At 40.9% G+C, this 26,472-nt stretch overlaps 1 protein-coding gene across 2 annotated transcripts in view; it reads left to right on the top strand.

Moving 5' to 3' along the window:
- Window positions 1-26,472, top strand: part of LOC102236017 — a 231,392-nt gene that overhangs the window by 92,079 nt on the left and 112,841 nt on the right. For both annotated transcript variants that reach the window (XM_023335753.1, XM_023335752.1), the window contains one exon: window positions 25,689-25,983. In XM_023335753.1, the coding sequence (XP_023191521.1) occupies window positions 25,689-25,983 (295 nt within the window). The remainder of the gene's footprint in view (window positions 1-25,688; window positions 25,984-26,472) is intronic.

The following is a 26,472-nucleotide window of genomic DNA, read 5'->3' as shown; positions in this document are numbered from 1 at the left end:
TATTTTTTTTTTGTTCTTTTATCGCCACGATTCTGTTGCGTGTCTTAATCAGCCGTATTGTTTGGTTTTCCAGTCTGAATAAATCTCCACTAAAGCTGGAAACAAGAGCCAAGGCTCTTATCTGGTGATGTCAGTGGGAGACAAATAATCTTTTGTTAAACTGATAATGAATTATGGGGTCAAATACGGAGAAAAGCAGGTGGTTGAATTTCCAGTAGCTGTGAATGTTTTGTTTTTTTTCTTCCTTTTTTCTGTTAAACAAATAGAGAGAAAAAGAGTAAATCTAAAAAGAACCAGTCAAAAAAAAAAAACGAGAACGGAGCCCTTGAAAATTTTTTTTAATCTCTTTGAGATCTGAGTCTTTTTGTAACGGGTTGTTCAGGATCACAAGTCACCAAAAAAAAAAAGAAAGAAAAAAAAGTGAGAAACCTTTTAGCATTAAAATATCTGAGTATTTCCCCTATCAACGTTCGCTCTTTATCTCTCACCTGCACACGCACAAACACGCAGATCACACCCAACACACACACATGCACACCCCCCTGCACCGCTATACGCACTCATGCTGGAGTGTCACTGCCCCATGATAATTGTGAATTTAATTGATGCTGTCACATGGTCTGTAATGGGGTTTCAAGTGATTGCAGAGGCTGTGTGAAAGCAACAAATTTTTTTTGAGAAGAAAAGGCGCCTCAGCAGAGCAGGGATTAAAAGAAAAAAAGCCCTTTCTGATTAGCTTTTCTTCTCCCGTTACTCTTCTCTTGAAATGCAAACTCCCCAACAGCGCCTGTAGGGAGGAAACGTGACATGTAACAGTTTCTTCCTCTCAGTGATGCGACTCCATCTTGGCCTGTGTCACCTTAAAAGCAGCTTTTGTGAATGAGCTACATAGCAGGCTAGCAAATGTGCAAATGTAATGGTATCGCAACAGGAAATAGACTTAGGCTATTTTTGTAATTAGCATATCATGAACATCACAATGCATATTCATAATACATTGTGTAATGTGGTGGCATAATAGTAGCTATATCACAAAACAAGTGTGGGCTGGTGTGTAAAAATACTTGAAACTTGTGTCAAGTGAATACAACCGTAATATTTTCTAATAAACAACCCACATCTGCTGTGTTTTAGTCGATAACTATTCTACGCAGAAGTGTTTACAAATTACTGTAATGCATCATGTCGTTAACGAGCATCCATGTAGTGACTTATAAAACCTGAAATTCTTAAAAAATATTTCCATTTCTATTCATTAGTGTTTGTATATTAGTAAAATAATCTAACTTTTTTGCCATCCTGTGCTTTCACTTTACGTTAAAAGTGTTATAGTGTTAGGCCATCGCTTTACATAGGAAGAGCATAACAAGCTAAGCAGTTTCATTTGTTGGGCTATCCGGACTGGGAGCCAGCCCACAGTCAGCTGCTTTACAGACATGCCACCCTCAAACATATGTAACTTTAGGATGCATTCACATCAGCCCTGTTTAGTCCACTTTAATCGAACTCTAGTTTGGTTCTCTAGAAAGTCCGGTCCGTTTGGTGAGGTGTGAATGTCCAATCAAACTCTGAAGTCTACCTAAAAAAAGTCTTGGTTCGATTGAAGTGAACACCGGCAGTGCTTGAATGCGTATCTGGATGCAAGTGGATCAGAGACCGCTTAAAAACGAGCAGGAAGTGGACAATATCATAGGGCATTCTGGGTAAGCAAAACACGACCAAAAGAAACGCGAGTCTAACCTAAAGTGAGGAGTGGCTTGCGTAATTACATGAAAGAAAACATGAAAGACAAAAGAGAAATCCTACAACCGCTAAAATCTGACATTACTCCATCTTTGCTTAGATTTCACTAAGAAGGAAGTCGTCTTCTTCTGACACAGGTTTTCTCATCGTTTCCTTCAGTGGTTCTTGGTGCAGCGCCACCACAGGGTTTGCACGGGTTTTTCAAAGAGTTGGGATAGTTTGTCACAGTGCAGTGTGGAAGCGAATCGCACCATATGAAAATGTAACAAATGTTGCAACTCCCCAATTGAACCGAGTCTACCAGGCCTTAGTTTGCCTTAGTTTTCAGTCAGCTGTCTGGCAATGTGCAGCAACAGGTGGGGAGGAACACACTGTTGTTTACTGGATAAAACTTTTCCTTTGGGATCTCGTCATAAGGACTTGATGTAAAACCATAGAAATAGTGTGGAGGAAAATGTTGTTAGTTTTTATTTTTACTTTCTTGATAACAATTAGCTGAAATATACAGCATGGACAAACAGTAATGTTGTGTTCACTAATAGTTACATTTGACACGAGATATTTATGCTTAATGTTTACAATATGCAAATATCTGTCCTACAAAATGCACTTCTTACTCCTGTCTCAGGGTCTATGCAGAAAAACAAATAACCCACTTACTGCCCAATGTGTTATTGATAACTCTGGTTCCTCAGTGCAACAACCCCTCTGGGTGTGATCTGCACAACACGCGGCATTGTGAAAACACTTGTAGAAAATCATTAGTGAGATGCAGGCAGGGAGGAGAGTGTCACAGGAAGGTAAAACGTGTTGTCTCGTTGAAGCCCTTTCTGCAGCGGGTGGGTGACGATGTTTAGGCGCATCACGCAGCTGCTGTTTCCGTTGGCGTTTCTCGTGCTACGCCTATGCAGGCGCAAACATTTATGGCTGGCATGTATCGACTATGGCTACATACTTACATTCATGCCTCTCTTTATAGCCTCAAGTTTAGCTGTCACTTCCGAATCATATTCGACGGTAATGGCGTGCGCCAAGGTTTAAATGAAATGCTTTCCCCTGCTGAGGTTTAGTGAACAAACTGCAAAGATATTCTGACACCTTTGTGATCTTTTTCAAACTGAAATTGCCTATCTTGAATCTTAGACTGCAATTAGACAAAAAAGCTGTATTTTTTTATTAGCATTGCCAGCGCTGGAAACATAAATTATTTAAAACACTTTACACATTCAATTTGGGATACCTAACCCAATCTGTTTTGGCTCTATGTAGCTTTCTGTATGCTACAGTAACATTTCTGAATGCAGCAGGGCAGCGTGTTCTGTAGCAATCCCTCAGACCCATGTGGATATATTGTTCACTGTGCCGTGGTCTCTCATGTATTTCCTCCTGAGGGCTGGAAGGTCGCATGCATCAAACAGAAGCTTTCACTGTTACCCTTTACACGCTGAGATTTCCCCCGACTCCCTGGATATTTTTATAAAACAGCTAACTGTGGATGTTGAAAGACCTAAATTATTTGTGGTTTTCATTTGAGAAATTCTTCTTTAACCAAGGGATGAAACTGGGCTGAGAGAGGTGGATTGCAACCAGTCCTTTGTTAAAGGGTTAAGACTTTGGTAGATGCTCTTTCAATACCTAATCCGTAGTCATAGGACAGTTAATGTACTGATTACATTTATGTAGAAGTGTACAATATACTGAATAGCAGATATCACACTATATAGTTTGAATACAATACATAAGTGACTATCCTTTTAAAAATGATGCATTTTCTTTCTGCATGTATACTTGAACAGTTCAATGGACATTCACTGGCTCTTGTGTCCACACCTGGTGAAGAATGTATTCATTGAGATATAAGAGCTCACACAGATTTCAACTCAATGAAACTTAACGATACTTTTTGTGCCAAAGGTAAATTCAATGCTGTCATAACTGATATCATCCAAGCATCTTCCTCACCTGTGGTGGCGCTGCACCAAGAACTACAGAAGGAAATGACACAAAAACCTCAGAAGACATGAACACAACTTACTGCCATTAAATCACAAGCAGTTTTAGGCTTTCTCTTTTGTTTTGGTAAAAGACCACGAGCCATTTCTCTTGCTAGTGTTAGACTCACACACTCGTTTAGGTTTCATTTACCCAGAATGCCCTGCGCTATAATCCGCTTCCTCCTTTTGGAGCGCCCTCCGGGTTTTCAGGCGGACCAGAGTAGGTGTTTTGGGTCCACATCAGAGCTGGATTGCACATTCACACCTCCTCAAATGAAGCGGACTTTCTAGACAAACAAACTACGTCTTGATGAAAGTTTTTTGACTGGGATTTTGATCGATTATGGATTGATGGATGGCTTGAACGTCCTCCTCCTCTCTCTGCTCTTCTGTTTCTGTGAATCCTCCTTTTCAACTCTGCTGGTATTTGGGGTCGCACTTTATGTATTAAAGACAATACCTTGTTCCCATGGTTACGCGTCACAACTGTCGTAACCTAATGAAGTCAGGCAAGTACCATTGACATTGCCAAACCCAGAGAGGCAGGGTTGTACTCCATACAATATGTCTCTACAGCACCACAGCAAAGTCCAGTGGTGCTTTACTCCAATTCCTTGACTTGCATTTGGTGCTCAGAGTCTTGAAAATGTCCAGTCCATGGATCTCTTTCCTCATTGCGTTGAGTTAATCTGAAGGTCTGCAGAAAGTTGGTATCTTCTCTGCACCAGCGTCCTACTTTGTTTTATTACCACCAGCAGATGTCTGCTGAATGTTTCACAGCACGGGAGAGTCACAAATGCACTTATCGGACAGGCGACGTCCTGTCAGGGTACCACACAGGAAGTGACTGAGTTCCTGAGAGTGACCCATTCTTTTACAATGCAGTCTGCATGGATTTGTACTGGGCTCATTAAGGGGGAATACAACATCTGAATTCAATGAGCCAGTTTTAAAAAAAAACATATTTTTCTTGATTTTTTGCAGAATACTTCTACCAAAAGTAAAATTGCAATTGCATTATATATATATATATATATATATATAAAAAAATCTCCATCACCCGTAGTGTATATTGATTGTTTTTAGTGGAATTTGTTTTAAAATGATACACTTGTGTACTATTTGCAATAGTAGTAAACATTTTTTTCTTCAAAGCTTTTTCATTATTTTTGTTTAAATTCCCTTCATCTTCAGCAGATCTAACACTAAGCAGCCTACACAGCGACTCTTCACCTGCATCTATCTAATGAGGTCAAAGCTAACAGACTTTTTGTTTAGGAGGGCCCACCAGTGCTTTGATGTTACCAGTTTAACTGCGTTTTGCTGCTAATGAATACAGAAGTGTTTCATATATCCTATCGATCCTTTGGCCTAGACAACAGAAAACTTACCGTTTTATTATCGTCTGTGCTGAAGTCAAACAATTTACAGCTGCAAACTTCTGCTTTCCAACAATGTGACTGGAAGCTACTCTAACCTTACAAAGAGCTGCAAGTTCAAATGACACACCGGCACCGAAAATACGTAAATACCGCACGGCGTCAAAACTAAAAAGGGCATCAAAAAACACCAAAACCTTGTAAATATGGCTTCAAAGTGTAAAAAAACCCACCTCGGATAAAAGGGTGGCTTACGAAACTACAGGAAAGAGAGTTGCACAGACATAGAAGGGCGGGGGTAGAAAACCCTGTATGATGGTGCCAATAGGAGGGCCAAACTGACTGTAAACACACACACCTCCTGACAAGCAGCTCATCAATAATAATAAAAAAGGCAAGTCGCTCTGCAAATATCTCTTGTTTTCATGTGCTTCCATTCTCCCTGTAGAAATCATTTAGCCTCTGGGTCCAAGCACAGCAGGGGTGAGACAGCAATTAGAGAGTGACTTCAACGCAGAGGGGAGGGAGGGCTGCGGGGCGGCGCGTGTGTGGGGGGGTGGGTGTGTGTGTGTGGGTAACAAGGTGGAAGAGAGACATTACTACATTGGACAAAGGAGGGATGCTGGGGTGAAATAAGGTAAAAGAAAAGAATAAGAGCAGGGTTAAATAAAATAGAGTAGGGGAATGATATACGGTACTTTTCAAAAGTATTAATACTTGGGTTAATGTGTTAATTTTGATTAATTACATACAGTAGTTTTAATATGTATTTTTTTAATGCAATTAATCACATGTTCTTTTTTTTTTTCTATCCAAAACAGCCGGAACCTTTGTACTGTGTTACTGTGTTTCTGGTACACCAGTAAATCTGACGCACAATCTCAAAACAACAATCTGGTTCTTTTGGCCCACTGGGGGTTAATATTTGCTTCAAAAATAATCTGATTGGACTCTGGGAAAGACTATTGTTGTCTATTACATGAAATACCTAAGCCTAAAATATCTTTGTTGTTTCGATCATTTATCTACGTATTTGATCATTTAGCAGCAAAAAACCTTTTCGGACATATTGGCTAGTTTGTTAATATATAGTTTTCAAATAGATATAATTAACTAATTACAGACCCTGAAATGAACTTGATTAAACATTTTATTTTAGTTCTACTGCTCAGTAATACCTCTTAAAAGAACCCACACGTTTGGAATACGTACAGCTGCAAACTTAAATGTATTTTATTGGGATTTTTTCTGACAGACCAACAAATAGTATTGCAGAAGATTAAACAATATAATATAAGTCACAGTTTTCCTTATTTTTATGCACATGCAAAACTGAAGAGCGCTTCACACGTTTGTTTCTGTCCCCCTGAGACGATCATTTGTAAAAAAATAAAATAAAATAAAATAAAACCTCTGGCTGCAATGAAAACTGCCAAGTCCTTTGAGGCATGTCTCCACCAGCTTTCCTAAAACAGAGGATAAAGTTTTTGTCTTGCTTGCAAAAGAAGGAAAAAAAAGGGAAATCTCATAGCTTAGCATCTCCCAGCTACCTGTTTTTCAAATTCACGTATTCTTCATCGCATGTAGGTCTGGACATTGACTGGACCATCCAAAACACCCCACTACATTGTAGCTCCGGCTGGATGCTCAGTGTCTCAAATCTATCGCCGTTTTCTTTCAGGATTGTGCTGGTTTTTGCTCCATCCACCTCCCCATCAACTTTCACCAACCCTCTAGTCTCCGTTAAACACAAGCATGATGAGATCAGGAGTGAAACATACTGTAGATTGGGTCAAGCTTTCGCTGTGTCTGCCTCAAATCTGTGAAATGGCACACTCCTGCAATCTCTGCAATGATCTGAATCATTAAATCAGCAGTTAAAAGTGTTTGGTTTTGGTATTTTTATTTTATTGTTTGTTTGAATCAGGAAGCACTCTGGTCAAATTAGTTTCCTTTAAAACCTTACAAGTGGATAAATCTGACATTGAGCAGTGCGGTCTAGTAAATGTGAGACTTTCAAATGCACTGCAAACACATGTTTTTAATTTGTAGTAAATGTTGAATGCAATTTGTAATTTTCATTTCCCTTTACCATTACGCACAACGTTCTGTTGGTCTACCCCATGAAACTCCAACGAAATACTTTAAGGTTTGTGCTTGTATTGCGACAAAATATGGGGAACAAAAAAAAAAATCGAAGCTATACTTTTCCACGACAGTATAAACATAGTAAATAAACGCTCCGACAGACGGAGGCAGGGTTCTGAATCTTCTGCCACTGACCTCAGGGTTCGAGACTAGTTGTCAAAAAAATGTCAAAGAGGAGGAAGAGTTTTGGAAAAGATCTTACGGGGAATCCGAGGCATCGACTCCGAGGCTTTAAGAGTTTGCGCAGCGTAAAGCAGGAGCAGAATCCAATAAGAAAGGGAGAGAAAGAATCGAGTAAGCAGTTAAATACCATTTTACTGCAAGCCTCCATGGGGGTTTAAATGTGCCTCTGTGCTGAGTGGGTGCAAAATCACATAGAGGGAGTAATAGGCCGGCTGACTTAAGGAACAAGGCTGCGTGGGTAAAGTAGGAGGAATAAAAGGGGGGCAACCATAGAGTCTATTAAAGATGAAATTCAACGGAGACGTAACATGCCTTTTCGCTCCTTTATCTCCCTCCTTTCTTACCAGCCCGTGTTTCATCTCGGGATAATGTCGAACAAATCTGCAAGGCAGGCGTCTGAATTTAAAGCATTTTTTTTTTCTTTCCCTTTGGATATTATAATGGCAGTTTTTCATCTCCGACAATGCTGCTCGGAATACAGCTGCGCCCGTTTAAGCCTAACGTAGAAACGGATTCGCGGATAACCCTGGAAATGTAGGGTAGAGCCTGCGAAACGCTAACGAGGTGGTGTCATAATGTAGCATAAAGCCTAAATTGGTGTCGGAGGCGGTTCGTCGCCTCGGGTTTTAACCCTTCAAGGTTAGCTGCATCAGTGGTTTTTGGGAGTGCATTGCTTAAGTGTTTAGTCTGTGGGCAGTAATGTGACAGAGGGGCCGTGTGAAGTAAGGGGACTAAGCAGGAGCTTGGTTGGTGATTATGCATAGCCCTATGTGAGCTCTGTGACCGTGACCTTCAACTAATATTTATGCTTGGGCCAGGACTTTGCGCTCCACTTCTCCCCGTGGCCCCGAAGGAGGCCGTGAGTCGGGGAGGTTTCCCGTCTGCTCCTTCTCCGTCTCCGACCAGGACGAGGGCAGAGGGGACGAGAGGGCACAGTCGAAGTTAAAGAAGTTATTGGTTTTAGTAAGTTGTCGAGGTTTGTACCTGCATACAGTTATTATGCAGGAGTTAAACAGTATTGGTTTTCATCACTACAGTCAAACCCAGATATTTACTACACTGTGTAGAAAGATATGTTCCATTTGTATTATATAACATGAACATACTGTTGATAAAACCTTTCATGTTGTAGTTCAGTTAGATTAGTTTTTTAAAATTTTGTTCAAATTCATTAATTAGCATACATTTCCTTAACTTTAGGTAGAATTGACTTCTCTACTGTATAGAAAGCATATAAATAGTTTTCAACCCCGTGGATGTTTAACCTTTTTTTTCTTTTTTTTTCCATTTACAAATCAGGATTCACAAAAGTTGGCTTTTGAGGAAAAGAAAAAACAAAAACATCAAAAATAACCTGTTTAATGTCGAAGTGAAAGTGATTTCTACAAAATACGGCCAATTAAATAAAAGTTTTGGAGACATTTGAAGCTGCAGAATGTAACTTGTATAAAGAATTATTTTACATATCGGTAAAACTGTCACCATGTCATCGAGCTCCTCTACCTCTTCCTGGTGCTTCTACTGCAATCTGGAGAAAACAGCCAATCAGGGCCAGGAGGAGGGTCTTAGTGCTGTCACTCACACTTGTGTACACACTGCTAATGTCAGAGAAACAACTTACCGTTGCAGGGAAATTGTTAATCCGCCATCCTTGGTGGCTATGCTAACTCACCTGAGCATTAATGGCAGCCTCCGTGTGCTAGCTGTGCTAGCTGTAGCACAGCAGACAGCCAGGGTGGTTGACAGGGTGTGATTGACAGCACTAAGACCCTCCTCCAGGTTCTGATTGGTTGTTTCTGACTGAGCGGTGTACTTCTGCAGATGGCAGTAGGACCACAGGGAGGAGGTAGAAGAGCTTGATTTTTTTTATTAACAGATTATCTGTTTCACACTGTACTGCCTGGTACAGGTTTAACAAATATGTAAAACATATATTATTTATAAAATTTACTTTAACTTGACCATCCAACAGTAGGCCGTTGCTCTATGAAGTCAGTAAGAAACACGCCGTCATTAATCAAGGGCAAATATATTTGTTTTAGTATTTTGTAGCTGAGCATCGTTAAAAGAAACACTAGCCAGCTTACAAATAAGTGAGCTGGGAAAGCCGACTGATTTTCTCGTTCGTCGATAACTAGCTGTCTCGGCCGTTCAGCACAGAGCCACAAGTAGCCTGACATGCTCTCACTGTTTTAAGACATTTCAAGCGTCGCATTCAATTGCTGGTTCACAAGGAAAGAAGGGTTGATGTGGCACAAACAAGATGTAATTAGGTTGGCATTTATCTGCTGCGTCATCCTGTGTGGAGATGGCCTTCAGTAATGGCACTGCTGGTAAAAAAAAAATCTCATAAAGGAATTTTCTCTCAGAGTGATGTGTGTGGCCTCCCCTAAAATTTTATTGAGAAATCACCAATAAGTGTCCATGATAAATGTCATAGTTATCTGTAACCGTTTTAGACATCTTACCTTTAAACGTATTACTTGTGCTGCTGAAACGACCTGAAAACAAATGCAGCTGAGTTTTTTTGGACAACTTAAAATATAAATGGGGTGGGTGATACTAATAAAACCCTTTTAGCTTAAAGTTAATTATATATGTGCCACAGCTGCTGTGAGCATTGAAAACGGCGTGGGGGGAGAAAAAGGCCCTGATGCGGATGCTACAGGGTACACGGCGAGGGCTTGTCTGAAGAGCGTAGCGATAATCCGATGTGAAGAGCAGAAGGCCAGAGGAGAGGAGAGCAGCCCGGTCAAAAGGTGGTGCCGGGTGGGAGGAGGTGACGGGGCTGAAGATGGAAGAGAGGGAATACGGGAGCAGAGGAGGGAACAGTAGTCAGGGAGGAGCAGGAATTTATGACACGTAAAGTCAGGCAGGTTAACACTCTGAAATGACCAGGGTATGTGTTCTGTTTTAAATTGGCGGTAATATGTATTTTCCTGGCACAAAGTGCCGTTTATTTATTTTTAGCACAATCAAGTAACCATGTTACCATCAGTTGTTGCAGTTTACAACCATTCTTAGGAGCGACTGTGGGGTCCAACGTAGCAGACTCACAGGTGCACCAGGTGTTTTCTAACTGTTGCCGCCGCTAGTCTAGAGGAGCGGGGTTGTGGGGGAAGCTCGTCTGGAGGTGATAGCCCAGGGGAGCTTCAGTCTCCCTGAATGAGTTGCCATGGGAGATTCAAGGATTACTTAAATATGTATGAAAGAATCAAAGCCATACTCCAGGAATACTTTTGGTGAGCGAATAACATTGTAACATGATACAAAACTTGTTTAACTTCTAAAAAATAATAATTTACTTAATAACTAAAGGAAGTTCAATGTAATTTAATTGTTAGAACCCAACTCTAACACCAAGGCAATGGCTTCTAAACCTAGGTTGAAAACTTGAACACTTTTATAGCAAACACTTTGAAACCACATTACATGCAAACAGTGATGAAGCCACTTCACACAGTGGACTGTCAGCTGAGCAACAATCTGACGATTCTGTAACATCACCAGAACATATTCAGTCTTCAACATGGCAAAGATTCGTCCAAGCCGCATTTGTTATTTCAGGTACAAAGTGCTTGTGTATGTCTGTGTAGCCGAACAGAGAGAGAGGAAGAGTAAAATAAATAATGTGGGGCTTTACGCCGCTCTGCATCAGCACGCCGAGAATTTAACCCTTAAAACTGTTTACAGGGATGTTTTGATTGTTGGTTTGTGCACTCTGTGCTGTGTAGATGCACCTTCCACATGTCGACGCATTTTTAAAGTGCAGTGAAAGCGGCAGATTTCAATCAGTGCCAAAAACGATCAAACTACATAGTTGAGAGCCGCTGGTCAATAAATTCCCTCCGTGCGAGAGAAGGTTTGTTTTTATTGAATGGGATTCCGACAAGTTAGACTTCCATCCGAAAACAAGTCATATAGCTACAGTGTTCCTGATGTCGGTTTGATCGCCTCACCTGAGAGCACAGCTGATTTTGATATCAATACGTTTTTGTTTTTTTTTTCATGCTGAGAGTCCTTCTGGTAACTCTGCAGCATGAACATGAAGTCGTGTCAGTCGGTTGAAATTTAATGTTACCAAGAACAGACAGCATTCAGATTCCCAAAGTTATTCAGACACAATTATTCAAGGCCACCTGTGTTGTGTGTGTGTGTGTGTGTGTGTGTGTGTGTGTGTGTGTGTGTGTGTGTGTGTGTGTGTGTGTGTGTGTGTGTGTGTGTGTGTGTGTGTGTGTGTGTGTGCGTGCGTGTGTGTGTGTGTGTGTGTGTTCACACCTCTACTTAGCAATGTGTGGACACAATCTGGCCGCCGTTCAGGGTGCATGTTAGCGCTGGGGTGTGAGCCGGGGCCTGAAGTTTCAAAACAGTTGCCAAGATTTCCAAATCCAGCGTTTTTTAACCTAAAAGTGAATCTATACAGTTGGCTTGCTTGTGTAGCAAAAATTGCATTATTACTTGAAATTAACTGCATTATATGAATTATATGTGGCTTGACTTCCTATACCAGGCTGTTTCTTTTTGTACCTTAAAAGTAAGGTTGAAGTAAAATGACTAGCAAATGGCAAAGTTTAGCTTTCTGTTGGTAACCCCCATGTACAGTATGTGTGTAATATTATTGTTAGTAGTATTTTATATTTAGTTTCTATTGGATTTTGTCTGGTAATTTAATGCACCAGAAAATCGGTTTCTATTTTAATTTTGGGTTTTCGTTTGCTACCAGAAACCGCCAGTAGGTGGCTTGTGAGTTTACACTCTGGATTAGACAGTAGAGAAAAAATAGGAGTAGAAGAAGGAACCGCAGCTGGCTGCAGCACGTTGTGCTGAGCTGAGAGAAAAGAAAGAAGTTAAATGATAAATTCTGATGAATTCCGGTAACGGTGGACAGAAGAGAAGATAAGTGTGATTTGATTTTCTCCGGTGAGTGTTGTGATGTATTTTTGCAACTTGAAATGAAGCTCATGCTAAATGGTCACAGGCATTAACTGCTCGTATGTTCCGACAAGAAAATAAAAGAAACATAAAACCAATCGGAGAAATGTGTCACATTGGAATATTAGAATGATTTTTAATTTATTGCATTTTTGTTATGTACGAACTTTTAATGGTTTGCATACAGTGATATGTTTTTTTTGGCAAGCTTGCTATTAGTTATAATTTTTTTGTGATAAATGGGATTTATTACTCCTGCATACTTTTGGACTTTAATAGTTATTTAAGTTCTATATATATGCAGGTTGGGTTTTTTTTACAACCACATTCAACTTGGAACATTGTCCAGCTGCACACCACCGCAGGCCTGGATTGGATGTGCTGAGCTCCAGGTTTCAACCCAAGAAAGTGGGACCTGCTGGATCCGCTGCCTGCTTTGCACTGGATTAAGATAAGATTTTGGATCCAAAGAAACACATGGCCATTGAATTTGACAAAGACTTGACTGACTGACTGACTTAAATTTCAAATACTGAACTAAAGAAAGGAACTGAACAATAAGAAATCTGGACTAAAAGAGAACACACTACCTGATATAATAAGGATGGACACTTTCTGTTAAAAAAAAGTTACAATAATATTCTGTTTAATTTTGTATTAAACAGTCTGTTTATTTTTCTTGACAATATAGTTGAACTTAGCAAGAAGACTAATTGTAACTAGAACACTTGAAATCTAAATTTCTCAACTTATCTGTTCGTAAGTTACACAAATTGGTTACATGTTACAATAGCTAGTATGTCTGTAAAGAAGCCAGTTTCATTTTAAAGGGCCAGTATAATGTCAAATTAACTTTTCTGAGCTTTATGTCGCGTTATAATGTTATTTCCTTCTGTCATTCTGTGGTGACTAAGCGCTTGCTCCCACAAAGCGCCACCTATTTACATGCAGCTCCCCTTTGGAGCTGTAGTGTCCAACACATTTTATACCTCGTAGAGCAACACTCCCCCTCAATTTCTTCACTGAGCTCCTTCAGACTAGCGGTAGCAGCAATGAGCAAACACCAGGTGGAGCTGAGAGTCTGCTGAGCTTATCGGCAGACTCTCAGACAAACGCGCCATAGGACAAATGCAAACAGCACAATGAGAAACATTGTTGTGATGACGTACTTATGGGGGAGTGTTAGAGTAGGAGCTTCTTAAAGAGATAGTGGCCCAATTTCAAGGTGTGAAATTACAAAGTTAGTTTTCTGTTATGTTTAATTATATGCCGCATTTTTCCAACTGCTTAAGCTAAAGTTACTTGATTGTGGTGTAAAATGAGACTCTATTCATGGAAAATACATAAAACCATATCTTTAAATATATTTAAATATGCTTTAAATGGGTTATTTTACCTTTTGTGAGACTTGCGATTTTTTTTGCCATTTTTGAGTTTCTGACCAACCAGTCAAAATAATCTGTTTACATTCAACACCCTTTCGTTTTTTGCTTTTAGGTTTTTGCATTGCAGCTTAAAACTTTCTATCATTACAGCACATTTTTTCCATCATTTTCCACACAGACATTCTGACTCCCGCGTCCCAGCGACATAAAATATTCCCCCCAGCGGTGTCTCGCAGGGCACCACATATGTGGGCGAGTTGCCCTTTAAACGTACAGTCAGGCCTCCAGTGGCCTTTTCTCAAGCCTGTCTCTCTCGGCTAAAAATACGGGCACAAAGTAAACGATGCTCGACTGGCGCTCTGAAGCAACAGAACACAAACAGTCGTCTGACTGGCTGCCACACACACACACACACTGCTCCTCGTACATCAGCTGATTATGATAATCAAAAGGGAGATTTGCATACTCTGAGGCTAAAAGCAAAATTTAGTTTTGAATAATGTATTGTGGAGGAAGAGAACAGTGGCAAGATGCATTGAACATCTCATGGCACTAAAGGAAAAGTCTAATAATAATGAATAATGGATGCTCTTTTAGGAAGTGTGTGAGTAAGAGGAAGTGCTTGAGTGCAACACGGAGACATTTAGTGAGTGTGTGTGTGTGTGTGTGCGTGTGTGGGTGGGTGTGTGTGTGTGTGTGTTAAGAAGGCTACATGCATTGCCCTCCAGAGACTTCCTGAATTGGATCAAAGAAGAACGGGTCAACATGTCCACACCGCAACTGAATTACTGACTGTGTCTTAGCTTTCCAAAATATCAATGCCAAATCGATGCTGGATCGACGGTAAAGACATTACCTGCTGTTCTTCATAAAGGATTTAAAAAGCACTAAGACAAGTGGACAGGAAGCGGGACGTCGGGGTTCTCAATGGCGACGAGCGGAAATCTCCCTCACAACCCACATTTACTCCGAAACAGAGTTTGATTAAAATATCAGACGGAATTTGAAAACCTGCCTTCCCTCTGTAGTCACAAGTGGCCCTTATAGTCTGACAAGTTTTCTGATCTGAGCCATTTGATGTCTGATTGGAAAAGTGTTTTTGTTATGTGTACCCACAGTGATTAAAGAGGAGAGCGGGGCATTTGGATTAAAGTGTGAAAACTTGTGTGTGTTTGTGTCACACCCGGGTGAGAATATTTTGTTATGGTTGTAGTCGTTTCTCATAATGACTGAAGGAGTTTAGTAGGTGGACTTCATAAGTCCATATATTATTGTGATATTAATATATTTCACTCGAACTTCAGGATGTTAACATTTCACCACAAGGTTGCCTGGTTTGCTCTGTTTCTTTATTTGTTAGTCAGATTAATGTTTAAATAATGACTTGATTTTAAAGTAAGTTTCACCAACCGCTACATCGATCTTTTTTCTTTTATTCTGGTTCTTTAACGTTTGATTTGACTGATCCTGTTTTGTTTGAACTGTTCAACTAAATCTGAAATCTTATCGATAAAATGAAGCTGCTTGTTTTTTCCATGAAGTGATTCAGGAATAGTAGAAAGTATGGCTAAGAAATTAGAGTTACTGTGTAGATGCTCTTAGTGCTCTTAACCCAGCAAACCAGGAAACAATGTTTGAATTTAAAAACCTGAGCAGTTGAGCAGAGTGGATTGGACAACTTGGTTTAAATATTTTACCGCTCTCATATTGTAGTGGAGCTACATCTAACCACCTCTTGAAAAGTTGTACAAAAAGTTAAAGTAATCTATTCATTAAGATAATAGTGCTGGATTTCTTGATTTACACACATTTACAGTCCGGAAATAAGCACGGCATGAAAGAAAATGGAAAGACTTTAAAAAAAAAAAGTGCAAAAATAATGCTGAAGATTCAGAATCACGAGGAAGAGCCACAGAAATCCATTTGATACGGAAAAGATAATTGTAGCTTTTGACGGTAAATTAATTTTCTTACAAAGTGGGCGATTTAAAATGTCGTTCCAGTCTTGCTTAGCTGTATCAGCTTCATCTATAATCACAGATGGAAATATCTGCATATTCATGCTACTGTTAATATACACCGCACGTCTGAGGCTCACATGGGACTCATCACTCGGCGTAAATATATACAGTCATTCGTAGCAGAATAAGAGCAGCCCATTAGATATTAAGTGTTCTCAAAAGTAAATGACCAAGCAGCACTTAAACAACAAACATTTTACCCTGCTTTAAGTGTTTAACATAAATGATTAAATGAACAATTGTTTATATGACTGAAGTAAGAGTGACACCTAACCCTCTGTGTGTCACACCCTTTGACTGAAATAGTTTTAGTGAGAAACTTCGTGTAGGTATTTAAGAGTATGAAGTGAAGAAAATTCTCATCACCTTCATCTGTGAGATATTATGTTGAGTTTATGACAAAAATGTCCTTTATTCTGGTGCCAGAATCAACTGTCTGACGAACTATATTGCAGAAGTTCTGATATCTGTCTGTGTTGTCTGCTGGCAAATTTTATTCTGATTTCAAGGTTTTTTGCACCTTGCCATATCCTTCTAAGTGTACACACAGACACTTTGGTATCTTCAGTGGTAAGAGCCTGCCTGTTGTGAGTCCTGTGGACTGATTGAAGGGTTTCTTGGAGTCTTCTTTCGTAGTGAAGTTCCTTGAACGGCCAGATTGTCCACGTTGGCATTGGCTTTAATTGTCATGCATTATTTCCAGTACAGCGAAGCAAATTCTTGTTTTTGAACTCTTTAGCTCTCTTACCAACAGAATGTTATTATTAAAAACAGCAATAATAAAAAAAAGAAAAATCAAAATGCATGTCTACTATCCACTTATACTCTTGACTCCACTCTTGTGCAACTGGTTCAGCTTCTTCCAAAGAATGTTGCATATTTCCCGCATATTTCAATGAAATCGTGATGAATTTGAAAGCTAACTGGTACATTTTGATGGCATCACTTCACAACTGAATTCTTAGACGGCTTAGTTGTCCATCTAAGCCTGAGCTTCAGTAGCTGATATTCCATCTTCTTGGCTCTGAACTCTCTATAGGTCAGCTTGCTCATCTCTAGGTCAGTTGCTGTTGGCGCTCAGAGACACACACGCGCACACACACTCACAGGTTCTTAGTCACGCGTTGGCTGCTTGTTCACTCTGGGCTGTAACTGTGCCAAGCAGAGCTTTTGCCAAGCCCGAAGAAGAAGAATCAGAGTCATTACACTGGTTTCTTGAAAGTTACACACACCGCCGCCCACACAGATACACTCACCTGTCAAGTCTCTTGCTAAAATTTCCAGCAGCAATAAAGCTCACTTTGACTCAAATGTGGACATGGAAAATTTACACACAGCCTCAAGCAAAAAAGAAAAAAGAAAAAAAGAAGCATTTGATAGGATGGAAGAAGGTAAACTGGCCACGGGGCATGGTTTCATTTCGAATTGGCTGTCGGAAGTCGTTGTGGGCCCTGTCCCCCCAAAAAATATTTCTGCCGTTTTTTCCTAAACGGTCGGCTTTCTCCGGTCATGTCTCTGAATAGGGGGGACCCGCTTTAAATCGATTGCGCCGCCCGACAGGTTCTGACCGAGTCTCACCTCGCCCAGCTTTGCGTCCGCCACAATTCAGTCGTGGTTGTCCCGCAGGCTTCCAGCTCTTTTGAATTCGCCAAAAAGGGGAAGATGAAAAGGCCTTCCTCTCCTCTGAGGCTTGCTGAGGGAGATTACGAGATAGTCGAGATATTTTCACACCTGCCGGCTTGCCCTTGCAAACTTTCCCCGATGCGTTAAGGGAATATGAACCCCGCTGCCAATCACAGGGATCAGCGGTGCCCCGCGTCGCTGCTATTTGCCCATTGGCATTTCACACAGGCTGCCAGATGATTTTCCACAAAGTTACTTCTCATGCTTGTGTAACCTTGTCTGCACAATAACAGCATCCACACACACACGTACACGCGCAAACGCACGCAAACATGCCGAATTTGTGGGGAAAACATCCACATTCATTAGGTTAATGCACATCTGTGGGAGAAAAAAAAGAAAACACATTTTCTTGGTGTTTTTATGATTCATTGTGCAGCATAAATGTGAAATTGTGTGTATGGGATATTAGTTATTTAGGTAATTTAGAGGTTGGCAGAGAGTATTTTTCCTTCTCACTTTGTGATTTATGGTTATTACAAAAATGCGAAATCGAGTTTATGAGTATAAGCATATTACCTTATGATAATATAAATAATTGAGGAGATTTAGGGTTCTGGGGAGAGAGGGAGAGACAGGGTGTCGCATTCACAATGGCGTCAGAAAATGGAAACAGCCGCTTCTCAGGTTTAAATCATTCTCCGAGCGGAGAATTTGGCTTTTGTGTCCAGTGGTTTCACACTGTTTGGCTCTTGATGTATTCGATAGTATATCAAGGGGGGGATATGAAACACGGGATTTATGAGATCTGGCATTTTTCTCACTGAGAGGATGTGATATATGGTGATGGCCGGTGTTGTTTAATGAAATACAGTTTTGTTACTTTTGCTCTCTAAAAGCTTAGCAGTTCTGAGGACCGTAAAGTATCCGTCGCCGTTATTCCTTTTGCTCCCCTTGATATAATTTCCTATTAATCTTGGAGGCAGAGATTTGGGTGAGAGGTCAACCTTAAATGGATTTTGTTTTTTACTTAGGTTGAGCTTTTTTTTTTTCCTTTTGCTCCAGAATGACTCTTAGCTGTGCTTTCAATCAGCACCGCCACCACTCAGTGAGGTAATGATGGCCGGGGCTTCATTAGGAAGCTCGTTAAGTCTCCTCGTTAAGCCGCAGGGCCGTTAAGACTTTGATTGTTAATGGCTTTTTGTTAAGGAGGAAGAGAACCCAGGCTCCTCTGGTGGTCCTGACCCACCGGATGTTTTGGCCAATTGCCCCCAGATGGCCTCCTCTGAAGACGAGAGGAACCCGTTACTTTAGATTAGTCCGAGTCAAAAAAGTAGGACATCTTTTAAAAGAGCAAAACAGAAACCGTCACGCACACCAAGTGGGTAGCGGTGATGGACCTGATGAAATGACTTGTAAAGGAAGAAAAGTAAAAGATGATGAAATGAATCTGTTTCTCAGACAGGAGCTGTTGACCAAAATCACCAACCACTTTACTAAGTACTTATTTCTTGTACTGGGTTAGATTTCCCTTTGCGTTAGAGAAATGTTTTAATTCCTTGAGGACTTTGCTCCATGTTGACAAGACGGCGTCGGGCGGTTGCTGGTTTGTCGGCAGCATGTCCGTGACGAGGATCTCCCGTTTCACCACAATCTGATGACGTTGCTTTACTGCATCGAAATCCTGTGACTGTAGAGACCAGTGGAGTACAGTGGCCCCAACACCCAATTTGAGATAATTTGACCCGGCTTGGCAGAGATATTAAAATAAAATAAAATAAAACTTTGTTGGTATTAAAAGACCCAAGAAATCTTTCATTAAAAAACAGCGAAATAGCCCTTGATGTTCATTCATTTGAATTGTTTGGTCCAAAAATCTTGCCCAGGATTAATTTTCAACATGTGTAAGCTTGTCGGAGGCTTTTGTAGCAGCAGCAACTCCGTTTCTAACCTGAAAACAGGAGTGTTAAGTGTAGATCCAGCAGAGTTTCAAGCAACAATCACTCTCTTTCACATCTCATAATAATCCCTTCCACTAGATAAAGTCACATGCTGACAGGAAAGTAGTGGTGCTTCTTGTGACTGACTTCACTATGATGTGAAATATCACGCTGAGATCTTGTCACATTCCCCGTAATAAGCGCTTATTTAAGTTGCCGCTGCCTTTTTATCTTCATGAACCAGCCTGCCCATTCTCCGTTGACCTCTGACATCATCAGGCTTTTTTTGTGTGTTCACACAAATGCGGCTTGTCAGATTATTTTTTTTTTTCCTTTTTTGGACATGTTTCTTAGTAAACCCAAGAGGATTGAGCTTGAAAATTGCAGTTGATCAGCAGTTTCTGAAAGACTCACTTCAGTCCCAAAGGGGAAATAAATGTTGTAACTCAAACTGTCTAAGTTTCTTCTCCAAAAAGTGACTATAGATTGTGATGACCTCCTATTGCGGTCTGTATTATAGCAAATCTAAAGCCTCCGACTGAAAACACAGTCTAATGAAGGGGATCCTCATTGTTATTTTTTTATGTTCTTTATTTTATGAAGCATTCCTTTTTGTGCAATTATCAGCTGAACCCCAAACAGAATCAACCTTATTTATCCTCTTGTTGAGCTTTTTCTAAGTTTTTTTCCAACAGATGATGTCTGAAAGGGTTGAACTCATTACGACAAACTTGTAGATGATATGCAGCATCTTTCTGAAAACACCACAGGAACAAGTTTTCAAAATAGATGCCGTCTGCTCTGTAGCTTTACTGTTGCACCTCCAGTTTGTCGTCTAGAGGTGTGTTCACATTTGGTCTGCTTTAAATAGACCAGAGTGTATTTCCCCGGACCTTTTGTGCAGGTGTGACTACACTCAAGCCTGCTGCGGACCAAACAACCAGACCAAGACCCACTCTTCTTTTGAGGTGTTCTCAGTCCGCTTCCAAACAAACTTTGGTGTGGTTCGCATTTGGTGTGAATACAGACCGACTTTGATCTGAACTTACAGGAAATATATGTCTGTTTGACTGCACAAGCCACGGTTACTGGACATTTGGATAAAAACGAGCCCTTAAGTGTTGCTAACGCAACTACTGCATGCACTTATTGTACTTATTGACATTAAGTTAGTACAATTCTCTGTACCCGATTCTCTGTTTTCTGCTTAGCAACGCTACTGGCAGCATATTGTGGGTCAGAAAGCGCAAAGCATCTTGTCTCAGTCAGCCTGGAGCACGCATTGGCCTACGCCGTTCTAAAATTTGAAAAATATCATAAAACCTACGTAGAACGAGCTGCTGTTGACATTTTAAATTGCTGTGCTGTTATTCGGAATAACAGCACATATGTGTACCGCAGAAATGCAACACGCAGGTTTTCCACGTTTGTTTTTTTGGGCTCTGTCCCACCGCCGTCATTTCTGTTGAATGGGAGTCACGTTGGATCGTCACCGGTGCAACTTGGTCCGCTTAAAAAAAAAAAAAAAAAAAAACAGAATATGGAAGCAAACCACAACAAAAAAAACATTATAAAGTACACTTTTTTCCCGACCAAACAAATGACCAAAGGACACAAGTATACCTTCATCTTAGCCGATGACAGGAGGTGTGCGTAGTGAAATGAATAGCAACAGTACAGGTCCCTGTGGTACTCCTCTGGCACTCACCACCTGGTCAGACAGACGCACAACCTTTCGGCCAAACAAACTGTGGTCTGCTGACCTGATCGTTATTGATCTGAGCGATTAGTTATTGATCCAGGCAACAACTACCTGTATCCATGACCTCGGTGAGAGTCCATCTTTCACCGATATTCTGATGTTTGGTTTAAACGTCAGCAAGGAGTCTTCACCACCTCTAGATGCTTAGATGCACCAAGATTCTACTTATGTTAACATAAAAAGCGGTGCTAAATAACGTAGCAGGTGAGTTTTGTTCAGCATTTCATTGGATTTTCTTGGCTTCTCTGGTGCAGTTTTGCTTTGCGTTTTTTTTTCTTCGTAGAGCGAAAATGAGGCATAGGCCTCATTTTTGTCCTGAACGATTGCAGCTCTCGCTCAGTTAGGGCTGGTGTATTGTACCAGGACTTCCCATAAAAACAAATGCTCACGGAGAGACAATTCATCTGCTTTATTACTGTAAAAATATTAAGTCTTGTCTTTGTTGTTTGGTGTGGGCTCAACAGCAGATGGATAGTCTGCAACCAGGTCCCCGATGGGGAGAGAAAATCAATTCAGTTCAGCTCAATTCTGCTTTATTAATATAGCGCCAATTTATATTTAAAAAAAAAGGTGAAACCTAATACAATGCTTTGTTAGAAAAAGGGCAAAAAAACTGTGGTATTCTGACTATTGACACAAAGAAAAACCCCGAGTAGAACCAGAGCCTAAAGGGTGACTATCCTTCTTAACATATTATACACTTTTGGCAGAGCACAGCAGGGTACCGAAGGTGTAAATAATGACATTAATTATAGTTTCTTTTTTTTGCACCTCCTTTATTTTCACAACACTGATACAGTACTTGCAGGCAAACCTTCCTGCTGCTAGTACTTAGCGGGACATAGGAATAGAGCATCTTTAATGTGATGCTGTGACAAGTCGAGACGTGTGCTCTCAACATGGCCCAATCCTTCCTTTAGAAAAGGGGTCTCAAACTCCAGTCCTCGAGGGTCTCTGTCCTACAGTGTTTAGATGTGCCACAGGTACAAAACGCTGGAATAAAATGGCTTAATTACCTCCTCCTTGTGTAGATCAGTTCTCCAGAGCCTTAATGACCTAATTATTCTATTCAGGTGTGTTGCAGCAGAGGCACATCTAAAAGTTGCAGGACTGCGGCCCTCGAGGACTGGAGTTTGAGACCCCTGCTTTAGAACAAAAGATAATACAATAAAAGTAATTAAAAGACAAACGGACAATAATAAGGGAAAAATGTGAGCATAAAAAATATCTATGTATCTTGATAACTTTACCTGCTAAGCACCCGCTTTACCATCAGAGAAAAGAGCAGATAGAGCAGAGCGATTAAGTATTACTGATTAGGGAATTTTTTTTTTTTTTTTACCCCTCCAGGGGGTCTTTTGTGGGCTCTAGTGTCCCTTATATGACAGTGGGCTGGCAGGAAACAGGGAAGGAGAGGAGGGAAGACATGCGGCAAATGTCGTCGGGTCCGGGAGTCGAACCCACGACGGCCGCGTCAAAGACTCAAGGCCTCCAAATACGGGTTGCGCTAACCCCTATGCCACCACGGCACGCCCACCGATTAGGGACTTTTAAAGCAAAATGATTGCACTTTGTTTTATTTTATTTAGCACTATCAGAGTTTAGAGGTCTGAATGGAAATCCCCTCCCGTTGCCTTTGAATTCTTATTTGCAAAGTTTATTGGAAAATGTGCATCCTGTTACTTTGGCTTGACAATTTTGCACCACTCTGTGTTCGTCTGTCAACATAAAATCGATACAACGGTGAAGTGTGCAGTTGAGACATGAAAAATTGTGGAAAAGTTCACCTCAGTGTAAATACATTTCCAAATTCATTTTGTGTGAGTAGTTCCCGTCAGAGGCCCTTTCCTCGTACCAACAATAAAACCATTTTGCCGTCCAGCGCCACCTGCTGATGGGCCTCACACACTTGTGCCGATGCACACGAAAGCAACAATTCTGTAATTGGGGAATTTGTCTTTCAGAAACCATTTCCAGAAAATTGATCTTGCATACTTTTGTCCACAGTTGAGAGGTTGGAGTGTTTATGGAAGTCTGCCACAGCCTTTCATTTCATTTCACCGAGTTGTTGAAGTGTCAGACGGGTACGGAAAACTGAAGAACAGAGCTGCTGGGATGACAATCCAAAACTTTAGTTTGTTTTCTGTTAGAAATATTTCTTTTAGGCCAAATCACCTTGGAGGCAAGCTTCTCATCATAGCTAATGTTTTCTATGTGCTCTGTGCTGGAAAAGTAGAAAGCCGCCGGCTACTAGCTGTTTTTGTAAAAACCCACCATCAACAGCAAAACGGATACAAGAAACGGAGGACAACAGGATTGTTCCAGCTATTGTCTATATGTGTTTGTTTTGTAGAAAATTCTCAAAACCTTTGGCTATTGTTTTGTTATATTACCATATCATCTGTTGTCTTCCGTTGCACATTATGCAATTATAGGCAATGCTTTGTGGTCGTATTAATTGTCCTGGTGAAACTTGGTTACCACTAACATGGATGAAATAAAGAATCGTTAAGCTCCACCTATTTAGCTAGCCACCCTTTTTTTTTTTTACATCTCTGTTTGTTTAACTGCTAAAATTTGTTTGTCCTCAGGTCAATTTGGTTTCCAGCTCGTACTGATGCCGCTCCTGGCTGAATTTCAGCAACTGATTTTTTTTTTTGTTAAAGCTCTGAACTGCCATTAAAGATTTTACTTTCTTTGATTTTCTCTCTTGCTGAAATGTGCTATATAAATTAGCTTGATTGATTTATTGACTAAACAAAATTATAATTGTTATGAAACTGAGGTTTTAAACTGCTTTTCACATCTAGATAGATAGATAAATCTTTATTGCCATTGTCACAAGAATAACGAAATTTAAAAAGTTTGTATTTAGCAAGATTAGCATCACTAATAAAAATCTCTGTGTGTATTCTCTGCAAAGTCCACAGAACCTCTTTCATGTATTTTTCCTAACAATATTTACTAGTTTAGCCTGTCCTATGCTAACCCCTACTTCAAAAAGATAGAACAGACGAAGTGGTAATACTTTCTGTTATCTGGTGACCTTTGAACTTTTTTCTTTTGAGTCTTCTTCCTGTAGTGGCAACTTCTGCATTGAAGAGTGTTGTGCACAGTGCTACCTACGAAGGCCATATTCACGCAAAGTTTTAGTTACCGATCAAACAATTATCAAATAATGGCAGCCAGGCATTGGTCTATCGTGATCTCTAGCAGACTTCTCAGGATGAAAAAAAGTGTTAAAAATAACTATCAGCCGTTTTGTGCAGCCCGCATTCCCCTATCAAATGTTAATGAGCAAGCTAATTATGGCTTTAAGTGTTTGACAAAAATGGGATGTTTATTAGATATGTAGCGATTCTACTTTCTTTAGCTTTCACTTAAAATTCTGGACCTGAAGTCTCTGCTTGGTACAAATAACCTTGTCAACATCCGTGCTCATCGTCTGCACCTCAGGAAGCTGGCGAAGCCGAGCCATCCCGCTCCAACATCCCCTGTGAAAAATGGCAGTCCTCAAAGTAAATGAACATTCGCATTCACGGTATCCATTCTCATTTCATTTAGCTTAGCTGTTGCCACGCAACAATGCTTTCCCCCAGCTAAACCCTCTTCCTCGTAGCCCAGCTGCCTCTCCCCGCATCTCCTCTGCATCTGAAGTCACAGTGTCACACTCACTTGAGAGTGGGGGCTAATTTACCGCTTTCTTTCTATTTTTTATTTATTTATCTTTTTGGTCACAGTTGCTATTCCATCCATGTCAGAGCGGGAGGTAATGAGATTGAATCTGGATGCGCTCGCCGTGTCCCGCTGACTCGTCTCTCTCGTTGTGGGGCCGAGGACGGCGTGGAGCCTTCCCCGATATTACCTCTCCCCGCGTGAGAGGATGCCGGTCGCTTTGCCGCCCTGCCAGGCGCTGATCCAATAAAACGCAACACGGGGGCTGTGATCGATACCGAACGCGCCACCGCCACGCAGCCGTCCAGTCTCACTCATAGACACCTATTAGGGAATAATTGATTGGCCTGCTGTTCGTTATCCCTTCGATATGGCGCTTTCATTAAATCTCCAGCACCCCGCTTGTGAACAAACAGTTTTTCTGTCCACTCTTGCTGGGAACCGAAGAAGGGCTCAAAGTGTGAGCAGCGGAGTTTGTGTACTGGATATTTTTAAGATTAAGGAGATCCAGGTCCACAGCTGCTCATACAGTACAGCAGAAATAGAAACATGAAGCACCAAATAACAACTGCAGGAATGAATAAAATAATTAAAAAAAATAACATTGTGAGGGAGAGCGAGGTATTGTCTGCTTTTCTTTTCTCTCCTTCTGCTTAAATTCATTATATCCTGGAGGCATGCGGAGGATAATCTGCTTGTTTTGTCTTCACTGCCTGACTGTCTGGAGAAAAAACAATCTTAATTTTTAACTGGTGTTTACTCTTGTCTTTCTTTCCCACCCATTGCATGCTTATCTTACCCCACCTCTCACTACCTTACATTTTCAATTTCCACTAATTCCTGTTCTCGTCTTTGCCTGCCCCCCCGACCTTCCCCTACTCCCTCTTGCCTCTTCTCATCTAGCTCCACACTGACATGGACAGGAATGATGGCCGCACCAAGTATATCCTGCGAGGTGAGGGGGCGGGCTCGGTGTTCGTGATCGATGAGAAAACGGGCAACATTCACGTCACCAAGCCCCTGGACCGGGAAGAGAAGGATGAGTACCGTCTCATCGCCACGGCCACCGACAGGCAGACCGAACGTGCCCTGGAGCCGTCGTCACAGTTCATAATTCGGGTGCAGGACATCAATGACAACCCTCCCGTCTTTGATGAAGGCCCCTACAGCGCCACGGTGCCTGAGATGGCAAATATAGGTACTGGAATGGGGGAGGGAGAGGGTGAGGTGGGTTTTGTGTGAATTTGGGTTTGTTAAAGGAATGTACTGAAGAATCAATCATGGCGAAAACTAGTGTAATTTGTTTCATCAGCATGTCTTTGGAAGTAGGATTGGAAGACTTGTGCTACATCACATCATTTTATGATTTTATTGAAGAAATAAAAGCATAAAATGATACAACAATTAGTATCTTTTTAGCTTTCCACTGCAAGGAACAGATGCACTGTTTAGAGTTACTTTTCAAATCTCCACACCTCCATGTAAGCACACGGCACTGGTTGGCATAAACAAGGAGAGGATGATGAAATTATCACTGAAGTCGCAATTGAAAATGTTATTTTTCAAAAATAATGTGATGCATTGTCTATTACATGGGTGCTCAAGTCCAGTCCCCGAGAGCTACCTTCCTGCAACTTTCAGATGCATCGCTGCTCCAACACATCTGAATCAATGAATGGATCGTTGC

The sequence above is a fragment of the Xiphophorus maculatus genome, chromosome 6 (genome assembly GCF_002775205.1).
Source record: "Xiphophorus maculatus strain JP 163 A chromosome 6, X_maculatus-5.0-male, whole genome shotgun sequence".
Lineage (NCBI taxonomy): Eukaryota > Metazoa > Chordata > Actinopteri > Cyprinodontiformes > Poeciliidae > Xiphophorus > Xiphophorus maculatus.
This window is presented reverse-complemented; position numbering and strand designations above follow the sequence as displayed.